We start from the raw sequence: 23,316 nt of genomic DNA, 5'->3' as shown, positions 1-23,316 counted from the left end.
TTTATATAGCGCTCTCATCCTTCACCCCTTTGGCCGACTTGATAAAAATAAAACCATTTTTTAAATGATTTGCAATAACATAACAAGGCCGACTTGCCTAATTGAGCGCTCAAATCGATTTTTATATTAATTATTAATGCCTTGCGTTTTTTAAATGAGAATTTCGATTTTTTTAATAGAGGCAAAATAATTAATAAATGTTTAACGCCATATTAAATGCTAGATAAATAAGATTTTCAAATTTTAAAATCGATTTAGCATTTAAGGAAATTTTGAATTGTTTAATTTGGCGCCAAAAATATGAAAATAAAGGGACGTACCTCATCGCTCTGGTCCCTTGGAGAGGGACAGGAGCGATCCATGATTTTGATCTTGATTCTTGCGTTTTCAACGTTCAACTCCTTCATTTCCACGTTCCAAATCGATCATCTGGTGGTCCTTCGAATTTGAATTTCTTTCTTGTGCGAGCAAGTGCATCTCATGACCATTATCGCCCTGGTCCCTTGGAGAGGGACAGGAGCGATCCTAAGGTTTTTGCTTGAAATTCTCCATTTTGGTACGATCCTTTCCTTGTATCATCTTCCAAATGCCATTTAAAACCTTGTGCGTCCTTGTCTTAACGTGATTTTCAAAGAATGTCATGTGTTTTGCCTAACATCGCCCTTGTCCCTTGGAGAGGGACAGGAGCGATCTCCATGTCTTCACGTTCATCTTGTATCTTTGACCTTCGAACTTCCATTGTAAGGCGAATAATATCATTGCTTGTCCATTCCACGCACGTCCCACTTGCTTTTGCAAGGTACCTTCGATGTTATAAGGATCATCGCCCTTGTCCCTTGGAGAGGGACAGGAGCGATCCATGTTTTTCTCCATTTTGAACTCAAGTTGGTAACGTTTAACCCTGGTTCATTGTTTATTGCCTTCGAAATAACGTCCTTTACCTCGTCCATCCTCGCCTTGCCTTGACTTTGAAGGAGTATGAGTGTTTTTGCAATAATCGCCTTGGTCCTTGTCCAAAGGACAGGAGCGATATGGACTCCTTAGCTTGATTGATAATATTTGGACGTTCACAACTCTTGCATGTCATCCTCAAAAGGCATCTTGAACCCTTTACAACCTTGTGAGGCCTTGACTCAACGTAATTCTTGCATGAATTGATCAATATACTCAATATCGCTATGGTCCCTTCCTGAGGGACAGGAGCGAAGTTCAACATTGTGAGCTTGTTCTTGTTTATTTCAGCTTACAATTATCTTCAACGCGTGTAATGACGTCCTTTCGATCCCCTTGCTAGCTTAACACTTGCTTGTCTTTTGAAATCGATGCCTTAATGGAAATATCGCTCTGGTCCCTTCCCATGGGACAGGAGCGATCTGGGGTCTTAGAGCGCAAATCCTTCCATCGTGATGACCTTGATGCTTGTGTTTGATTGAAAATGCCTTGAAACGTCCCTCGCCACCTTGTCTTGACTTGTGTCGATCTTGAACTTTGGAGGAACGACCTTGAACTTGCGTAGGAAGTATCATCACCATTGTATCGCCCTGGTCCCTTGGAGAGGGACAGGAGCGAACTTGCTCTTGTGGTCTTCATTTCACTTTGCCAGGTTCCAAGTTTATATTCAACGGACTCGTCCTTCTTCACTCCATTCGTTCATGCCTTGACATTGTTTGTAACCTTGCAAGAAAAGCAATTATATCAAAAATCGCTCTAGTCCCTTCCTGAGGGACAGGAGCGAACTAGGCATTTAACACTGGTATGGACGTCCCAAAAATCTTCAATTTATATTCAATGCGTTCATCTCATGTCTTTCCTTGTTTTTGAACGTAAACTTGCCTTGACCTTTGTTTGGATTTTGCATAATTAAGGAAATCGCTCTGGTCCCTAGGAGAGGGACAGGAGCTACAAGGTACCTCGCCCTGGTCCCTTGGAGAGGGACAGGAGCGATTTGGTCAATATAGGTCATTCTCCTTCGTTCTTGCATCTCAAATTATATTCATTTAACAAAGCATCTTCCCTTGGACGTCCTCAAATCATTAAGTTTTCGAAATCTTGCAAGGACAAGGCGAAATTTGAATTGTAGCTTCGGTCCTTCACTGAGGGACAGGAGCGATTTTCCTCCTGGAGGCATTTCTGTGCTCATGAAAATCTTCAATTTATATTCAATGGAAAGATCTCGCCGTTCTCCATCACGTCCAACTTGAAATTTGCCTAGACTCTGCAGGGATGATGAGATATTTGAAAATGAGCTCCCGTCCTTCACTGAGGGACAGGAGCGATTTTGCTCCTACAGGCCAAAATAACAAGATTTTTCACATTTTAACACTTCATGAGGCGAAAACAAATCAATTCCAATGCCCAGGATCAAAATTCAAAAAAAGTCAAAATTTGGTCAAAATATTCAATCGGACAAAAATTCACATTTCACTTTCAACACTTAGACAAATTTAAGCTCTGCATTAACATTCCAATTGAGAATTAGACCATTTTGGCGAATTTATTGCATTCAAAATTTGCATTCCAGAAAAGGAAGCCCAAAAGCTCTCAAAAAACGACTGGATTTTGGCTTGAAAAGACAAAATTTAAAACCCTAAGGCTTGGCCCTAAATCCAGACGACCAACTAACTAACAAAACCCTAAAAACGAAAGCGAAAACGAGCGGAAAAACAAGCAAAAAGAGGGGGTCCCCATTTGCGATGGGGCGATGTGTGAAATGGTCACAACAGGGTCCTAACCTGAAGGGTAAGTATACTGTGACTTCTGGTTATCAAGAGCTTGAAAGAATGGCTTTTGATAAGGTGGATTGTTCTTGGTGGAAGCAAGTTTGGAACAAGTTGGCTTGGCCTATAAGTGCAATTTTTTCTTGTGGCTTGTGGTGCAAAACAAATGTCTGACTTGGGAGAATCTTCAGAAGCGAGGCTTCCATGGGCCTTCTATCTGTGTTTTATGTAACAATAGTGAGGAGAATACATCCCACCTTTTCTTCCATTGTTTCTTCACCAGGTATATTTGGCATTGGCGGTGGGTAGTCTAGAAGCATGTTTGTGTCCACGCTAGTACTTTGGTGGAGTTTTGGACTAGTCTGGGCAGACCTCCTACCAAGACGGCTTTCCTGGATGTGGCTTGGGATATTGTCCCAGGTTTTATTATTTGGCAAGTGTGGTTGGAAAGAAACTGCAGGATTTTTTAGGATAAGAGGAAGACGGTGCAACAAGTGTGGCTAAGGATTTTAAATATGATTTAGGAGACTTTAGTTGCTAAATGTGACCTTGTTGTGGATATTGATCCTGGTGACATGCACATGGTTCAAAGCTTGAACATTTTTGGAATGGACTTTGGTGATGCAGTATGTAAGAGACATCAAGATAGGAGCAGAAATGCTAAAAGGAAGGCCTGTCGGGATGGTAAGTGGTCCCCCCTCCTCTAGGTTATCTTAAGATCAACACTGATGGGTCTTCTTGGGGAAATCTTGGGCATGCAGGGGTTGGAGGGGTTGGTAGGGATAGTTCTGACACGGTTGTCTTTTTCTTTTCTGAATACAAGGGTTTATATACTAATAACTATATGGAAGCTCAGGCTATCCTCCTGGCCCTTGAAAGAGGTTGTTCTTTAGGGTGGAGTAAGATTATCTGTGAGGTTGACTCCCAAGTTGTGGTGGATATGTTGAACCGACAAAGGATGGAAGATGTGGATTGGCATTTGGCAATGGTGGGTAGACAGATTCTTTCTTTGAGTGCTTCTTTGGAGGAAGTATCTTTTCGTCATGTTCCCCATGAGTGGAATAGAACTGTTGATTGTCTGGCAAAATGGGCTTCAGATCGTTTGGAGGGGTGTAAAGTTGAAGATTGGGCTCTTCTACCCCTTGAGTATGTTGAAAATAAATAGCCAATTCGGATTATACATGACTCAATTTTAATGTTGCCTAGTGGCAATTAAAATTTAATAACTTAAAGCGATTACAATAATGTAACTTGTAATCATACGAAACTGGTCCTATTTGGGTGTAACGTGCTAAGGCAACATGTAACTTGTGATGACATGATAGGTCAAGACCTATTCATGTAACTTGTAAACATAATTTGAATTTATTGTATTTTGACGCTAAATTTATTATAGCCGACTAAGGCAAATAAGTTACTTGTATCTCCTATATAAACAAGGCAGTGTAATCCATTCTATACACCACTTATGCATTCATCCAATTCAGCGATCTGATTTGCAAGCAATTCAAGACACAATGAATATACATTGAGGGTTTGCCATTATACTCTGGGGTCAGTTAGCTCACCTTGGAGAATAGCGAATTCATTCTAGCTATGTGAATCTGGTCAAGGGTGGCGATTATCATCAGATTGAAGGACAAGTCAAATTCTAATCAGAATTCAAGATTCAGATAAGTTAGTTTGTTCATGCCCTAAGTGGGTGAATTTGTACTTGGCTATCCCTTGACATTAATATAATCTGATCTCAATCTTGTTGCTGGGTTTTTCCTCCAAGAGGGAGGTTTTCCCAGGGTACTGTTGTGTTGTTCTTGTGTTGTTTTTTGTACTGTTATGTGTTGCATTTCCAATTTTAGTTATTTATCTTCTATCTGATCACTAAAATTAAAATGGTATCAGAGCTTGGTTCATAAATAGTTGTGATCAGATTTGTCAATCTTTTATTGTCTTTTAGTCTAACCTACTGTTTAAAGCTTAGACTACATGGCTTCTTCTCTTAGGGCTGAAGACAGGCTGGAAGGTTCTACGAATTACACCTCTTGGAAGGTTCATATGATGATGGCCTTGAATGATCTTGCTGAATATGTTAACAAGGATGCTGAAGAACCTACTGATGAATAAGAAAAGGAAGAATGGAAGGACTTTCAAGCTCAAAGGTCATTGATTCTGTCAAAGACCATATTGTGTCATCTATCTCCAAGATGATAGTCTACTAGAGAGATGTTCAACACATTGGAGAAGATGTATGAAGTCAACAACACTAGCTTCATTCTTGCCTTGAGGAATCAACTCTCCCACATTTGATTGGAGAAAGGGGAATTTATCACTTCATACTTCATGAGAATGATTGATTTAAAGGATCAACTTTCAGCAGTAGGGAAGGAAGTTGAAGACAACAATCTTACCTTGACTGCCCTCAACGGTCTTCCTCCAACTTGGGAACCATTCATTCAAGGAATCAGTGCGAGGATTGAGCTTCCCAAGTTTGAACGGTTGAGGGGAGATTGCATCCAAGAAAAATCTCGGCTAGCTGCCAAGGGGGCAATTAGGAACTCTCATGGAGGAGATCATCACATGCTTGTAGCCCAATCAGTCAAGAAGAAAGGTGGAAATTGGAAGAAGGGCAACTTCAAGAGGAATAGAGATTTTAGATCTTTAGCAAGTCATGATTCAAGGAAGAAGCCAAGAGATCTCTCACGCATTCATTGCTTCAAGTGTGACAAGTTTGGTCACTATGCGAAGGAATGTCAAAATCAGCTCAAGCAAGGAGAAGCGAATCTCAATGAGGTTGCAGAAAAGAAGAACAATGAAGACTTCCTCTTCATCTATGCCTTGTCAAACAATGTATCGACTGACTGCAACACATGGTTGATCGACAGCGGCGCATCTAGACACATCACAGGCTACCGAGAGCATCTTTCAGACTTGATAGAAAAAGAATCCAATCTTCATGTGGTAATTGGTGATGATGCTCGATATTCGGTAAGAGGTTTTGGTACTACTTCATTAAATTTAGATTCTGGCATCTCTCTACATCTCAGTGATATTTTATTTGTGCCTGGAATTAAAAGGAATCTTATCTCCATTTCTGCACTAGAAGATAAGGGTTATCAATTAGCATTTTCTGAGGGTAGAGTACTTACGTGGCCTAAGAAATCTAGTTTTAAATCTGTTCGTGTCATTGGTAATAGATATGATAGCTTATACAAGCTTTCAGCCAAACCTGTTCAATCTCTCATTCATGAGGCTCCTCAGATCAGCGAACTATGGCACAGGAGGCTTGGTCATTTACACTTCCAAGCACTTCCCTCACTTGAGGAGATGGTCAAAGGTATGTCTAAACTTAGTCAATTTCATGATGATACTGGCAAAGGATGTGCTTTAGGTAAGAACACTAAAAGTCCATTTTATAAAAGTGAAAGTAGACCTCGAGAAAAATTAACACTTGTTCATTTTGATTTATGTGGACCTATGTCTGTTGCTTCACCTAGTGGATGCCTATACTATGTTATATTCATAGATGATTTCTCTAGAAAGACTTAGATTTACTTTCTGAAAACTAAAGAATTTGATGAAGTATTAAGTAGGTTCAAAGAATTTAAGGCTTTAGTTGAAAATCTATCTGGAAAAAGAATTAAAGTGTTAAGATCTGATAATGGAGGTGAATACACCTCAAGTAGCTTTCATGACTTTTGTGTAGAGACAAGAATCAAGAGGGAGTTCTGTGTTCCCTACAATCCTCAACAAAATGGGGTGGCTGAAAGGAAGAATAGATCCATTGTTGAAGCAGCTAAAGCAATGATTCATGATCAGGATCTACAAACCTTCTTGAGGGCTGAGGCATCTAAGACTGCAGTATATATTCAAAATAGATGCCCTCATCGTGTGTTGAAGAACATGACTCTTGAAGAAGCCTTCACTGGAGTCAAACCTAATATCAGCCACCTAAGGATCTTCGGAAGCCCTGTCTATGTTCATATACCAAAGGAGAAGAGAGCTAAGCTAGAGCCATCCGGGAAGAAGGGCATCCTTGTTGGATACAGTGAATCTTCCAAAGCATTCCGAGTCTACATCCCAAGACAAAGGTACATTGAGGTAAGTAGAGATGTAACTTTAGAAGAAAATATTGCTCTTAAGAAATCTAAAGGTTTCTCGGTTGATGATGATAAAGGAACTTAATGAAAATCAAGATATGGATGTTGATACTAACCCTGAGATTTAGAGGGAGTCTATTGAGCCTTTTGAATATATTGAGCCTTGTGATCTTTTGAGCCTATGGATCCAACTGATGGACCCATAGACATTGCAGTAAGTAAGAAGAGACCACTTTGGGTTAGGAACACCATCCAAGAAGCCGAAAAGTTTGTTGCTCCCCAAGGAACATTCAGAGAAAGCAAGAGACCTCAGAAGCTCTCCAGCTATGTTGAAATGATGTGCAACATTATTGAGACCGAACCAGCAAGTGTGGAAGTTAGCCATGGATGAAGAATATCAATCCATCATCAAGAATGATGTCTGAGATATCGTGCCTAGACCTAAAGGTAAGTCTGGTGTATCCTCTAAATGGTTGTTTAAAATTAAACATACTGTTGATGGAAGTATTGAGAAATATAAAGCTAGATTTGTAGCTCGTGGTTTTTCTCGAAAGGAAGGCATAGATTATGAGGAAAAAATTGCACTTGTTGCTAGATATACTTCTATTAGAACTATTATAGCTATTGCTACAGCTAAGGGCTGGAAGTTACATCAGATGGATGTAAAGACTGCTTTCCTTAATAGTGTCACTAAGGAAGAAGTCTATATTGAGCAACCAAAAGGATATGAGATTCATAATAGAGAATCTCATGTGTGCAGATTGAAGAAAGCTCTTTACGGCCTCAAGCAGGCTCCTCGAGCTTGGTATGAAAGAATTGGTAAGTATTTGGTTAGTCTAGGATTTTGTAAGAATGATGCTAATTCTAACCTTTACTTTAAATTATTTGATGGTAAAATGCTAATTCATGTTTTGTATGTGGATGATTTATTTCTAACTGGTGAAGATAGTCTCATCATTAGATGTAAGAAAGAATTAGCTACAGAATTTGAAATAAAGGATCTAGGCCTAATGCATTACTTTCTAGGTTTAGAAGTATGGCAAAGATCTAATGAAATCATCCTTAGTCAAAGAAAATATACTATTGATATATTGAAAAGGTTTGGAATGATGGACTACAAACCTATGTCTACTCCTATGGAAACTAATTTGAAGAAATTGAGTTTATTTGCAGATAACTTTGATTTTGCAAATCCATCGGAGTACAAACAACTGATTGGATCCTTGATGTATCTTAACACTAGACCGAATATTTGTTATGCAGTGAGTGCCCTCGGCCAGTTCATGAACAAACCGAAGCATGTTCATCTTGTTGCAACCAAGCATATTTTGAGATATTTGCGAGAGGCACAGTTGGCTACAGGTTGAAGTATCCAATCAACACTGTCATCACCTTGGAAGGCTACTCTGATTCTGATTGGGCAGGAAGTGTAATCGATAGGAAGAGCACTTCAGGAATTTGTTTCAGTCTGGGTTCTGCTGTTATCTCTTGGGCCAAAAGGAAACAATCTTTAGTTGCATTAAGTATTGCAGAAGCTGAGTACATTGCGTCAAGTGTGGCGTCAAGAGAAGCAGTGTGGCTTCGCAAGCTTCTTGCTGGGTTGTTCAGATAACCTTGGGAACCCATTGTCATTCATTGTGACAATCACAGTTGTATTAAGACGTCAGCTAATCCCATGTTTCATGACAGGTCAAAACATGTGGAAACTCATTATCACTATATTCGTGATATGGTACAGAGAGGTGCCATTCAGCTGAAATATGTCAGCACTGATGAGCAGATTGCAGATGTTCTCACCAAGCCTCTAGCTCGTGTGAAGTTTGAATACTTTAGAGAGAGACTTGGAGTTGTTGAGAACACAACTTTGGCTGAGAGGGAGTCTCAGTCCCAGTGATGCACTAAGTTGCATCTTCCACCCTCTGCGGGCAATGCAAGGTGGACCCATCCTCTGCAGGCAATGCAAGATGGATACTGTGTTATCACAAGATGATAATCCTCTCTAGCTAAGAGGGAGTGTTGAAAATAAATAGCCAGTTCAGATTATACTTGACTAAATTTTAATGTTGCCTAGTGGCAATTAAAATTTAATAACTTAAAGCGATTACAATAATGTAACTTGTAATCATATGAGGCTGGTCCTATTTGGTTGTAATGTGCTAAGGTAGCATGTAACTTGTGATGACATGATAGGTCAAGACCTATTCATGTAACTTGTAAACAAAATTTGAATTTATTGTATTTTGGCGCCAAATTTATTATAGCCGACTAAGGCAAATAAGTTACTTGTATCTCCTATATAAACAAGGCGATGTAATCCATTCTATACACCACTTATGCATTCATCCAATTCAGCGATTTGATCTACAAGCAATTAAAGACACAAAGAATATACATTGAGGGCCTGCCATTATACTCTGGGGTCAGCGAACTCACCTTGGAGAATAGCGAATTCATTCTAGCTGTGTGAATCCAGTCAAGGGTGGCGATTATCATCAAATTGAAGGGCAAATCAAATTCTGATCAAAATTCAAGATTCAAATAAGTTAGCTTGTTCATGCCCTGAGTGGGCGAATTTGTACTTGGCTATCCCTTGACATTAATATAATCTGATCTGAATCTTGTTGCTGGTTTTTCCTCCAAGAGGGAGGTTTTCCCAGGGTACTGCTGTGTTGTTCTTGTGTTGTTTTTTGTACTGTTATGTGTTGCATTTCCAGTTTCAGTTATTTATCTTCTGTCTGATCACTAAAATTAACAAAGTATGTTCATGATCTTGAGGGTTTGGTCAAGGAAGATATGATGGTTTAGTTTTGGCCATTTTGGGGGCTTCCTGCTGATCTCTCTTTTCTTGCTCTCTTCTCTAGGCTTGGTGCCCTCTTCTGTGTAAAGCTTTGTCTGATTTAATAAATTTTTACCCCTTTTTAAAAAAAAAACTAATCAGACACAACTATCATCTAACATTGCTAACAACTAACTAATTGGACACAACTGTCTTCTAACAACACTAACAATTAACTAAAAATGTTTATTATCCTACACTGAACATAATCAACATCATGCCACTGCGGTCTTTATATGATAGGAACAAGGTGATCTATATATAACAGGAAGAACATGGCCTATGTTAATCAGCAGCATCAATTTTTGATTGGTAGGTGAATTTCTCCTTCTACTTGGGAATGGTTTATCCTAAGGTTGTGATGCAGTTCTAGTTGGAGAACTTGCTATGGGAAGCCAACTCAGGCAGCCAAATATTCATACAGGCCTTAACAATTGAAAAAAATGCATCTTTCATAGACCGAATAGCCTCAAATCCTTCCTTACAAACAATTACAGGCACACAGATCATTTTTGGTTTTTGATTATTAGTCAATCAAATGCAAAAAAAATTGTTGTTCTACCTCCATCTGGAATATATATTAAAAAAGCCTGTTCTGAAAATTAAAACTAGGAATATGTAATGCTCTACTCTCTTATTATTGGCAATACTATCTCACTTCTGCCTTGAGACCCCTTTTTCTCCCTAAAATGCTACAAGAAAAAAAAATCTTGGATAAATTTCCATTACTTTTTTTTTTACACAACCCTTCTATTTTATTCACATCCTCTATGCTTATTATGGGTAGTGTGAATAAGTGAATAACCACTGAATGCCACCTTGAATATTGATAAGCCATTGTCGGCTGATATTAAATAGCCAAAGGGAGAAAAAAAAATCTCACAACATTATATTTAAGCTCCCAACCTAAGTTACCGGTTCGGGTTCGGGTTCGGATTCGGGTACGGATTTGCGGGTTCGACAAAAAAAAAAATTCTTCGGTACGGGTACAGGTTCGTCCGTACATATATACATATATTAATTATAAATTTATATATATACACATATATTATATATATCTTCAATATATACATACAATCCATACAAAAATAAAATATACAATGTGACTTTCCATACATAAATCATAAATCCATAATTGCCAATGCCAATAAATATCCATATATCGCAAATGTTATCAGTAAACTAATAACTAAAGTCTAATATCATATTCATAATTTGCAAAAAAGATAATATTCAAGTTTCAAGTTTCAACTGATTCAAGTTTCAAAATGTGAATAAGTCATGACACAATAAAAATTCAAATTACAAGCCATCTATGGGATTTAAATTCCATATTCATCTTCATTTGAACCATCCAACCCAAGCCCAAGGTCATCAAGTGGTTCAAATCCAGCATCAATTGAACCACTATCGAATGGAATGTCACACCCACTAGCCAAGTCTCTCTCAAGTTCCATAGCTGCCTCGTCTATAGAGACTTGGGCAAATTGTGCAATTGTAGCATCTAAATCAGCACACTCAGGGGCTAGATCCCAATTCCTTGTTGCACCCACATTATATTCAAGGTCCGTATGTGACAACAAACGAAGGTTGGAGTGTACGTAGACCAAATCCTCAGCTCTCTTTGCACCCAAATGATTACGTTTGACTGAGTGGATGAAGGAGTATGTACTCCAATTCCGCTCAGCTGAAGAAGAACTTGCAACCTGTTAAAAGTTAAAACATTATTAGAAATTTATAAATTATAAAATAAAAATATGATAGCATCAAATGGAATTGGAAAACTATAAAAAATAAAAAGATACATACTTGGGAGAGAAGTTTAATTGCAAGAGGCTGCAAGTAAACGGAGCCTTGACCATATACATACCACCACTCATCAGCATCCATCCCATATCTAGCATTGAGAGCTACAACATCATGATTTTTTGTGGATACAAATTGGCCAAACTCCTTCATGACAACATTTCTTGTCTCCTCATCTTGATATATCTTTTTAAAGGCAGCTCTATAGCCAGAAGCAACCTCTGCATCTCTATATGGTGGTACCCTCCTTGGTGTTGCAAGCATCTCTGCACTATAAAATTTTGGTGTCAAAGCAAATGCTAAGAGATGTAAGGGATTGGTCATCTTGTTCCAACGGTCAACAATAATATTCTGCACAACTTTGAAAAATGTTTCCGTTGGGTCATTTACTTTTCTTTTTATTACTTCTCTTATTTTCTCTACCATGCAATCCATGCCATCATAAATCTCACCCAAACATGGGCGATCAGTATCAACATACCTAATCATGCTCATGATGGGCTCAGTGAAATTCAAAACATATTCCACATTATCCCACCATTTCTCATCAAGGATCAATGCTCTTACTTTTAGAGCTCTTTCTGTCTGGGCCTGCTTCCATACACTCCACAATCCGTTGATGACCATAGAACTCAAGGCCTCTCGCACCTTCACAAGTCGTCTTAAGACGAGTGTGTGAGATGCAAATAGTGTTTCAGCTACCTAACATGACATAAAAAAATACACAACATATATCAATTATAAAAAATAAAAAATAAAAAAATAAAATAAAAAATTTAAATTAGTAATTACCTTCAACAACTCCAACTTGGAGAAGGTCCTAAAAATGGCTTGTGACATATGATGATTAGTCACAAACATTTGAATCTCCTCGCCCTCGTCGTACAGTTTTTTCACCCAATCAATTTGTGTGCCAATCTTTTGCATGATTAAATTGAGTGAGTGGACTGCACATGGTCTCCAAAAGATGTGACCGTATGTAGCCTCCACTATAGTCCCCGCTGCCCTACAATTTTTAGCATTGTCCGTTATGACTTGGACAACATTTTGAGGCCCCACCATGTCAATGCATTCTATGAGGATATTGGCAATGAAACTTGCATCTTTCACTTGCCCCTCACAATCCACCGCTTTCAAAAACATTGCCCCTTTAGGGCACACTGCTATAACATTGATCAATGGCCTATTTTTACAATCTTTCCATCCATCAGAAACGATGGTCAAACCTGTTTCCGGCCATGTATCTTTGATGACTTTCAACTGTAATGGACACCCTAGAATGCCCAAAAACTAACCCCATTGCTGATAGGAATTTAGTCAAACAGTTTGCAGCCAATTCCTTATTCCTCCGTTTAATGTTTCAATGTTTTTTTTTGTTTTAAGTCTTTGCACAGGTATGAAACCACATAACATGAACTAAAAAGAATTTACAATAATAGGCAAGCTGGAAATTGAACTACTGCTGTTATAATATTATTTCCAGAATTAACAAACTCAAATACAAAGCAGGTTATTTTCAACTCACTAAATACTCCAGCATTTTGACATAATATTCCAACAAAAGTTTCTAATTCTGCTGCTACAGTAACATGAATAGTGCTGCATGAATAGTGCCAGATGAATAGTGCCGCGTGAATAGTGCCAGGTGAATAGTACCCGCGTGAATAGTGTCGCGTGAATAGTACCTGCGTGAATAGTGTCGCGGCCTGTAGCTGGAAATGCAACCAAATAATGCTGTTGCTTGTAGCTGGAAATGCAACCAAATAATGCTGCTGCTTGTGGCTGAAAAATGCACCCAATCTGCCTGTAAATGAAGCTGATCGCAAAGGATTCCAAAGGCCAAACCCCAAGGGAATGACGTCTAGAATGTCACAAGAGAGGATAGACATCCTCTAATGCCAAGAACGGATCTGCAACTCACACACTAAATTCTTCTCATATTCAACCTGCCCAATGAAGCCACAAAAGCTCCCTTTTATTCTTTCTCCAAGGGGCGACCCAACTCACTCAAACAATGTGGGATAAAACATGTTCAATATAAAACATATTAAAATATTCACTTATGTCTCCCTTGGTTGCCCCTTTGATTTACACATATCTCCATAAAATAAATATTAAAGTAACACTTTAATATTTTACAATTAAATTAAATGTTACTTTAATAAAACTTCAGGCATTAAAATATATTAGCAATCGGACTCCGAATAGCGTGAGTGATAGCTCGTCGGAAAGCTCTCGCCAAGGAGTATCAAATCCAATCACCAAAACTAGCCTCCGTTGTGTCCTGCTGACTTACTAAAAATAGTAAGTATGCCTGAAACTAAGTAAATCAACTTCGTTTTGCCCAAACTGGAAATGACTAGGCCAAAACACTCCAGGATCCCTTTAAACCCTACGTTAACCCTCGGGACCATGTACAGCTAGGCTAACGCACATATGCTTGGTCAATCTGCTAGAGTGGGGACCTTTTCATACCCTGGACAAACATAATCAGAAGGTGTGTTGCAAAGGGTATGTACCATGTCCCGAAAGTAAGGTGATCTAACAAGGTTGAAAGGAAGCCCATTGCCATAAATGCAACGCCCAATGCTCTGATCTGCAATCTCTCTCATTTCATTTTTGAAGGCAGTATCCAATGGGCCTGTTTTCCGTGAAGCCATAACATTTTGATTCTCTAGTGGAGCAACTGGTGGTTTTGGCATGAAAGGATGCGATCCGGCTGGTCTTGTGGAGCCAATACTACTAGAAGGCCTCGTAGTCTTCGAGCTTGACTGGACAAGAGGATGATCAGTCTTTGCTTTGCCACTTCTCCTATTAGCTTCCTCTTGTTCTCTAATATATTCCAAAACTAGAGCTTTTGGTAGCCCCTTGCCATCTGATCCCTTACAAAATTTTATTCCATGCCCGGGGATGAAACAAAGGTGGCCTTTCACTTGATAGTATGAGCTGGTATACTCAGTGCCACAATGGTTACACTTCCAAACAAAACCCCCACCACTAGACACTTGCTTGATCATTGTTGTATAATGCCAAAGTGGTGAATCTTGATCAATTTTAAAGGGGTTATTTTCAATTTGGGCATGGGCAATTGAACTAGAGCTTGCACTTGCACTTCCAATTTCAGCCATTATGTATGATTATATGAATAATGCACCTAAAATAAAAAGAGAAAACACAAGATTATTGAAAAAAATTGATAAAATTTCGACATTATAACCCCATACTATGCATACAAAGTGTAAAAAAATATACAAAACTTATTTAAAAAAATTTAGAAAAACTTCAAAAAAAATATAAAAAATTTGAAAAAAACTTAAAAAAATTCTTGAAAACTTGTAAAAAATTCAGATTCACTCACCTTTGATGGCTAAATCTTCCTTCTCCAGTGATTCCTATGCCTTTTATGTGTGTCTCACATCTTCATAGTCTCTACCTTCGAAGAAAAATACAAAAACTAAGAAACCCGACTTTAGAGAAAAAATCTTCAAAAATGCAAATACAATGAGTTGAATAAATGTTTTGATGCATGAAATGCATCATAAAGGGGCGAATTAGGGTTTAATTATTAATTAACTATTTTTTAAAGTACTTTTTTATTGTTTTTTGACCCGTGGGCCCAATTTTTGGGAACCCATGAGCCTGGGTTCACCCGGGTCCTCCTGGGTTCCAAGACCCACAAGGAACTAGGCCACCTGGGAAGGACCTGGGTGGAAACCAGGTCGAACCCAGGCCGGACCAGGACCGGGCACGAACCAGGACCTGGACCCAAGCCAATACCCAAAGAACCGGTAACTTAGCTCCCAACAAATATAAATGATGATGTGGGGACCAAATAACCACAAGCTATCTTAACTAAATAAGGCTTTGGCTGGTCCCAACAAAATGAAGGCGCTATATATTTTTTAAAATACATTTCTTTTTCTTGATCAACTTAGCTACTTAGTTTCCAAATGGGCCCACACAAGAACAAGATTCAACAAGACAACAAAAAGAAAAAGAAAACAAAATTGTTAGAGTAAATTTTTTGGGGGGGTGTGTAGGATTGCATGAGCCCAAAAATGTATTGCATCAAACAACTCAGGTAGCAGAAAATGTTCCATGAGTTTTGTAGCTCATGAACATTTGAGAAATTCTGGAATTATAAGTCCAAGTTTGGCAGCCTCAAATGCATGCATCCAAGATGCCTCATCCACTGTGTTATTTCTCCACTTGATCAAATATTCTTTGTACTCTTTCACTTTTGTCTTTTTCGCTACTTGACAATCAATGATAGCTCTCTTTCTTTCTTGAGCAATTGTTGTACCCATTCTTCCCTCTGCTCATCATGATCTACATCTTCTTCACAATTTCTCCTTTCATAATAATGATACAAATTAGCAAAATTGAAAATGAGTGAAATGCCTACACCTTTAGAAAGCTCTATCTCATAAGCATTTGCTTCAAACTTCCTTAGGACCTTACACAATCCAATCTTTTTCCACTTTATCTTGTTGTAGGTTCCTCGGGGAAGCCTTACCTTACTTGAATGACTAACACGAGATCCCCATCTTGAAATTCCAACTCCCTTCTCTTAAGCTAAGCTTGTTCCTTGTATTTCATTGTATGGTTCTCCAAATTCCTCTTGGCCTCTTTGGTGCCATTTGTTTATGTAATCGGAAAATTTTTCCGCAACAATACTTTTACTACTCAAATCATACCCATACACAATCTGGAAAGGGTTTTTGGCTGTACTTCAGTTTATTGAATTGTTATAAGAAAATTAAGCTTGTGTTTAAAACCAAATCCCATAGAGTAGGCTTCGTTTCCACTAAACATATCAGTAGATCACCCAAACTCCTACTAACAAACTCTGTTTGCCAATCCGTTTGAGGATGATATGCTGAATTGAAACTCAATCTGGTGTCTAATCTTGTCAATGCCAAAAGTGGCCCACAAATTTTGTGTCTCTATCTGAGACTCTGCTCTTTGGTAATCTAAGTAGCCTTACTATGTTCTTAAAGAACAAGTTGGCAGCCTGAGTGGCATCATTCGATATCCTACATGGAATAGATAATGTTAAGAAATTTCTCTACAACCAAATAAATTGAATCATTACCTCTCTGTTTCCTTGGCAGCCCAAGAAAAAAATCTATACTTATATCTTCCCATGGCCCTTTTGGAATAGGTAAAGGCTGATGTAGTCCAATATTTTGGCTTTTCCACTTGGCATGTTGACAAATTCTACAATAATACACCAAGTGCTTCATGTCCTTGACCATCTTGGGCCAATAATAGTTCTCCTTCAGCTGCGATAATGTTCTATCCATTCCAAAGTGACCAGCCAAGCCTCAACTATGTTTTCCCCTCATTCTCTCTCATGGACCCTTGTGGTATACATAAACATTTCCTTTTGAATAGAAATCTCTTTTGGATGAAATAATCTAGCCATGATGTCCTACTTTGCTCCATTGGACTCTTAAATGCAACCCATGCTTTCTTAAAATCTGTATCATACTCATACAACTCCCTCATTGCATCAAAACCTTTACCAGTCCTATTACTGGTTCAGGTTCAGGTTTGGGCAAAAACTTTTTGGGGTAAGGTTCGTTTTGGGTTCATCCATACAAAAATATATAAAAATCATAAATATTTACATATTTACAGCAGTAATCAAATTCAAAATACCACACATACCATCATATTTTTAGAGAAGCCAAGATCTAGGAGTCCCATCCAAATAATCACTCATAGGGTGTATAAACCAGAGATGAGCCAAAAATGATCAACACATCAGCTGGATTGATTGAAGTACATAACCAAATGAGAACACCCAAATATATAAAAGATGGGTGTAAGGTGAGATGGTAGTCAAACTCTAACTACCTCAAAGGATGCAACAAGTGTAGGACTCTATGGACAAATGTTAGGACACTTGGTGAGTCTACATGAGGTGAGACAAAATCTCTCTAACCTCCCATAAGGTGAGAAAAGAATATCTCAACCCTCTAAGTGAGCTTAACCATAGTCTGAATAGAAGTCAACTAAGTAGGCTAAAAGCAAACTAGTTAGATAAAACACTTTTTCACACTAACACACATTATATAATAAACAAAACCACTATAAAAATTAAAAAAATTACGATGTCAATTAGTCAAACTCAAATGTCATGATATATATTATAATTAAAAAATAATAATCTCAAGCATCAATGATCAGCCATAATTGATCAGGCATCATATGGGTCTTCAAAAATATCATCTCCATCCATATTAGATGATGAAGGTACTGGTAAATTAGAAGACCACAATGCCATTGCCACTAGCAAATACATAGTCCGATAAACCATGTTATTGAAAAATAATAATAGGCATTGTATGCTAACTAAATCATCCCCCCAAATAAAAAAATCATCTTCTAGACAACGTGGAAAACAAGTAAGCATCAAGTAACATCAGGGAATATTGCTCAATTTCTAGACAAGAACCTGTAGGCAAACTTGGAAGCATAGTTTGCAGACTTGGAATTGAAAAGTACTTAGAATATCAAATAAGTTAGGTGGGGGCCTAGGGAAAATGCCCCTAGCAGGGTTGAGGAGTAAATACCCCTTGCAAAGATACCTTGCATGGTCTAGGATGTGGGATTATTTTCATCTGAAGCTTCTCCACCATTTCATTGGATACCAAGTTATCCATGCTTCAACCGTTAATCACAACTTTGCAACACTTGCCCTTGGACTTTGCATATAATTCTAATATGATTCTTTCTTTGAGCTGGTTCAAGTTCTTCCTTCTCCAACTTCAGCAGTACTGTCTTCAACATGAAGGCCTCCTCTTGCTCAATTTCTTCTACATGTCAAGTTGGTACTTCATATCCTTCATCAACTTCAACAATATGATTTTTTTCACAATCTTGGGGTGCTTACGGACATAGGCCATGTTGGCAACTCATTTTTAGTATGTATTTTGCCTTGTTCTACCCATAAGTTGTGTGCCTTGTAATGATAACTGATTTGAGATAGCGTAAAATAGGTCACTATGTTGAAATGTGGTTGCTGGTTGAGTGTTCTCTTCTCTTCTCCTCAGCTAAATCCTCAAAACGCCAAAAAATTTAAAAATTGGTTAAGTCTAGTGTTTGCTTAGTTGCAACTTGTAAAACAACCAAAAGGGTATTTTTGATTCAAATTTGTAGGAAATTGAATTCGAAACAGCCAATTTATGGCCAATCAAAGGTTTTCCTAGTTCTAGGAATCTTCATTGGCATCAATAGTTGTTCCAAGAACCGTAGGAATTGCTGACAGGTTCCATGTTCCTTCTCTGTTGCTGACTTCCAATTTCTTCCTTCATGCCTTCGTCATTTTTCTGCTTAGTGCTTGTTGAGACTCTCTCATCATTTTGGAACCTTGGTCAATAGCCGACAGGGTTCCTGAAACTCCTTACAACATAGATTTTGTTCTTGGTGGGGGTCGAATGGCTGACAAGTTGCAAACAATATTTCATGGTCAATTTGTAGAAGAGCTAATGTGTATTCCTAGTTTCATTTTGGCTAAGCTTCAAGCAAAAATGGTGACGTTATGCAATGTTGGAGCTTTTGGTGGTTTCAGGAACCGCTAGAACGACTGACGATTCCTTATTCATAGTGAACCTCCGACCATCAATTTTGGGCAAAATATACAAGGTCTGAGTGTGGAACCCCTATAGTCATTGATGCTTCCTTGTTCCTAGTGGATCTCTAACCACTAATTTAAAGTGAAATATACAAGGTGCAAGTGTTTTCAAGATTCCATCTTGTAGATCGACTTAATGGGTGTCTCCATTTTTTGGTTTGGTGAATTTTTGAAAAGAATTGTTCAAGTTATGGCATGTAGATGATTTTTGTGGTTCTAGGAACCAATGAAACTATTGACTGAATTTTGTGTTCCTATTGTCCCCCGATTATTGATAGAGAGGGAATGAAAATTGGTTGTCTTATAGCAGAATATTTAGGGGAGTTTCCTTCTCAAATATTTCTTTGGCAAGTGGTATGTGTTGGGCCCGAAGCCCAAGTCTCTACAATAGATTGAAATGCAATGCGAAGGTGATGGGCAAGAGGAGGGCTCGAGGGTCGTATGCCTAATTGTTCTTCTAAAAGGGTTTTGCATGTATCCTTGCTCGCATTTGCGGCTCAATAAGTGTTGATGGTGTAGGTATCAAGTGAAACTCAAACTGCTAATAAAGTGCATCGTGCTTGATTCCTTCCAAGCTTGAGATCCTTGACAAAGGCTTAGACATCTATCTATTTGGAGTTCCCAATGAAATAGAAAGTGGTGCCTGGGAGCTTCATGAAGACACAAGGGGATTATTTGAGGCAATGATTGATTTCTTGATCAATGTTTCAACCCTTGACAACTCTTTTGTCACGGGTCCACCATTTTTTATTTTGAGATACTTTTGAAGCCTGTTTTAAGTACAGGTCAAGATTTGGCTAGTTTTTGTGGCTCGGAAGGATGTCAGTAGATTGCAAGAGGCCACCAAAGGTGTTGACACGATTATGCCCACTTACCTTCCTTGCAATGCCATTAGTGCTCGATCAAATTTATATGTGGAATGTAAGTGCTTTTCTAAGCAAAAATAAAGAAAAAATGTGACACCCATCCCTAATTAATATTTCGCAAACATTCCTTTGTCGAAGCAATCCCCTTCTAGGCATGATTTCCATGATATTTTCTCGGGCAACTTCCCTTGGGTAGGTGGTTAGTTATTGCTGATGTGTGATGCCTATTAGAAGGATGTTTTATCATGCCTCCTAAGGGCCAGATTGGATTTTATTGCACAAGTGTCATCTAAACATTTGAAGGAAGAGATGATTAGGGTTGTAGGTATGATGTGTGCCCCTTTGATATATTAGATGTCAATTGGTTGGGTGTTTATTGCTCAGATGAACATTCATTCTAAAAGGAGAGGATAGAAAAACAAGAAGATAGAGAATAATAGTTGGTCGGGATTTCCATGAGGATCAAAAGAGAAGAAATTGGATACAAAACTGCATCATCATGCAAAATCCCAATACAATAGATAGCTGATATCTATTATGAATTTATGATGATTGCCTTTGTAAATCACATCATAATTCATAAATTACGTATTACAAAACACAACATTTTACACCTTTCTCTTCCACAATCTAGTGAAAATTTAGGGAGGGGTTGAGGTTCTAATCCATGTAGCCTGTTGCGGCTCCTTTCTTGGCATAAAAAGTAGTGCTTGTGGCTCTAGCGTGACTTCCATCCTACTAGTAGATGGCAATGACTCATCCAATCCTATAGTTTTTTTCTGCTACAACTACAACCTCCATTGCCAACCTCTCAAAATCAAGAATTTCGTCTTCAATAAACAATGGGGGCTGCTCATCCCACCCTATCCAATTGTTATAAGGATCTATGCTATCCAAATCAACGACCTACTTTAATTTTTCCTCTACCCTTCTTGTGTGAAGTTGAAGGTTGTATTGCACAAAGATAAGGTCATTGAGGAAATTTTGAGTTAATATGTTCCTCTTCTTCGTGTGAATGACCTCAAACAAACTCCAATTGCGCATAGCTAGACGCACTACAAAGTTGGCACAAAATGCAAAGAGCTAATCTTTTAACTTTGGAAGATTTAGGGTATTTGGACTCCGATCTATCCACCAGGAATGTACAAAATTAAATATTAAAGAGTTAGTAAGCAAACCATTTTTATCAATAATCAAATTATCAAAAGTGGTAAATTTAAAAAACTGTAACTTGTAGGATGCATAGTAAGACTCCAATTTATGTTACCTAGTGACTAAGTGGTTCTTCTTTGAATAGCTAGTCTCAAAGAAAAGACATTACCCCTACTAGTCCTATAATTGTGCAATTCTTGAACAATAAGGTCTCTCACCTCTTCTTGCAGTGTCATCCTCTCAATGCATGTTGTGAGACCCTCCATAACCTCTCCATGAGGATTGAGGAGCAATCCAAATAGAAAAAACCAAGGTTGAATAAGTATCTTACTGTATAAATGGGTAGGTGGAGTTGATTATTCCACCTTTGATCAATGATCTCCCAAATGGGATCATATCTAAGGTTGTCCCCTGGTAATAGTTTTGGATGGCCTCTTCGGCCCTATCCATCAAAGGAAAATATTAAGTTATCAATCAATTCCGGACCAAAATACTCCTTTATTTGGCCTACCTTGGCCAAAGTTAGCACACAATGTTCTTCCCTTAACCAGCTACCAGCTTCCAAAGGCCAAATGAAACCAATGGATGCTCAAAACCAATCAACGACAGATTTATAGGATCTCATTACTGCCACAATAAAAGTTTGAGAGATAACAATTTCATGTAATCTTTCAAAACACAAATGCATTGGATCTGACTCAAATGCCTTTTTTAAATCCACCAAGCAACACATCGCCTAAGCATTATTTTTGCTAGTTTCCCCAGTGATAGCACATAAAGGTAAATATGCCATACAAAAGGTTCATAGGGTGATAGGGAGGTAGGGCAAGGGGGTTGCCCAAATGGCTTGTATTTTTTTTACTAAGTGATAGGTCCTTTGCTAGTTTCAAGGTGTAGTCACCAAAATCAGAGAGCAAAAAAGCTTATAGGCAACCTAGCAACTCTCCTTGATCCACCTCCCTAAGTCAAACACTCCCTGGTTGCTCAAGGGCTTCAACTCCATTGTTTTAGGCTTTGTAGTCTAACACCTTACTCTCTCAATTGGAATTCATTTCCTCTGTCCCTGACCTGTTCTCTGACTGCACAAGGTCTCCTCTTGATGAATTACAAGTTTGTGTCAAGTTCTACCCCCATGGGTGTCTTTGGTCTTCTATGGTTTGGAGTGTAGTAATCCTTCACAAGTGCTACAAACTGACTTATGGAGTCTATCTCACCAAATGTGTTAAATGCATGCAAAATTAACTTGTTTCAACTTGATTTGATGGGCTTTATGCTTTGCAACCTTCCTTTGTGTACCCGATTTGACAGAAAACCATATTTTAGGCCTAAAATGGGCTACAAGGAATTAGCCCTCTTTTTGGGGTTTTGTGCTCATCCTGCTCCAACGATGGACTTCCAGACAAAAAGAACCTTATATTCTGATACCCTTTTGGAAGTTCTTGAGGATTTTCTAAGTCTTAGGGTCCATTAGGCCTCCTCCATGACTGTCCCAAAAATGGGTGCAAAAAGAAGGGTTTGCTAGGGTTTTGATGGCAAGAATCAACTTACAAGCTAGAAACCTTCAATGTGAATCATGCAACCTTAGTTCTACCATGCCACATACTAATTAGGCCAAAATAAAGCAGTTTTACACCTTCCAAGGTTAGAGAACAAGGTTTTACAAAAGATGCTCATAAGGAGTGTGCAACATTTACAACTTTTCCCTTTCTTGCTTTCCACAAACATATCATTGCATGAGTACCAATTACATTCAAAACATGTAAACATGTCTAACATTAGTGACAAAGGAGAACCACATTAGCCCTGCACAAAAAGGCATCAGGCAATTTCAAACCAATGAATCATTCACTGTCAAAACTTGTTATCACTGCACTTTGCCTCTTTCACTGCATTTTCACTTCAACCTGCATTTACCACTGTCAAAACTCTTTTTCAAAGGTCTGTCTGATGTCTTTGATCAATGCTCTGTCTTGGAATGTTTGTTGACCTTCATACCTGTTATTTGGAAGAGGAAGATTGCATAAACAACTCACTAAAATGCAAAAATTAGTCACAATTGACTGTTATAGCCAGCTGGGCGTTACAACTTTGCCTAAAGGATCATTAATTGGTCTTGGCAAACTCAAAACCCATGGGCAGGGTCAAAGACCACTCCTTGTTCTTGTTTGCAAACAAATAAAAGGAGATACAAGGTTTTACAAAC

General features: G+C 38.4%; 2 protein-coding genes across 2 annotated transcripts in view; both read right to left on the bottom strand.

The window, feature by feature from the left end:
* LOC131066618 (uncharacterized) overlaps window positions 1–23,316 on the bottom strand; it is a 47,904-nt gene that overhangs the window by 11,765 nt on the left and 12,823 nt on the right. The window lies entirely within an intron of this gene.
* On the bottom strand, window positions 10,829–12,978 carry LOC131875543 (uncharacterized). Its single transcript, XM_059220157.1, has 2 exons — window positions 11,457–12,978; window positions 10,829–11,353 (listed from the first exon to the last, which is right to left on the bottom strand). The coding sequence occupies exons 1-2, from the start codon at window positions 12,078–12,080 to the stop codon at window positions 10,970–10,972; spliced, it is 1,008 nt and encodes a 335-aa protein (XP_059076140.1). The 5' UTR covers window positions 12,081–12,978; the 3' UTR covers window positions 10,829–10,969.

This window comes from Cryptomeria japonica, chromosome 4, assembly GCF_030272615.1.
Source record: "Cryptomeria japonica chromosome 4, Sugi_1.0, whole genome shotgun sequence".
NCBI lineage: Eukaryota > Viridiplantae > Streptophyta > Pinopsida > Cupressales > Cupressaceae > Cryptomeria > Cryptomeria japonica.
The sequence above is the reverse complement of the archived record's forward strand: the minus strand, read 5'-3'. Positions and strand labels throughout refer to the sequence as shown.

Excerpts from the sequence above, each read along its gene's own strand:
- LOC131875543 (XM_059220157.1), bottom strand. The coding sequence starts at position 12,080 with ATGGTCATCAACGGATTGTGGAGTGTATGGAAGCAGGCCCAGACAGAA. Across the intron at positions 11,354-11,456 it reads CAATTAAACTTCTCTCCCAA|GTTGCAAGTTCTTCTTCAGC; the intron begins GTATGTATCTTT and ends AACTTTTAACAG.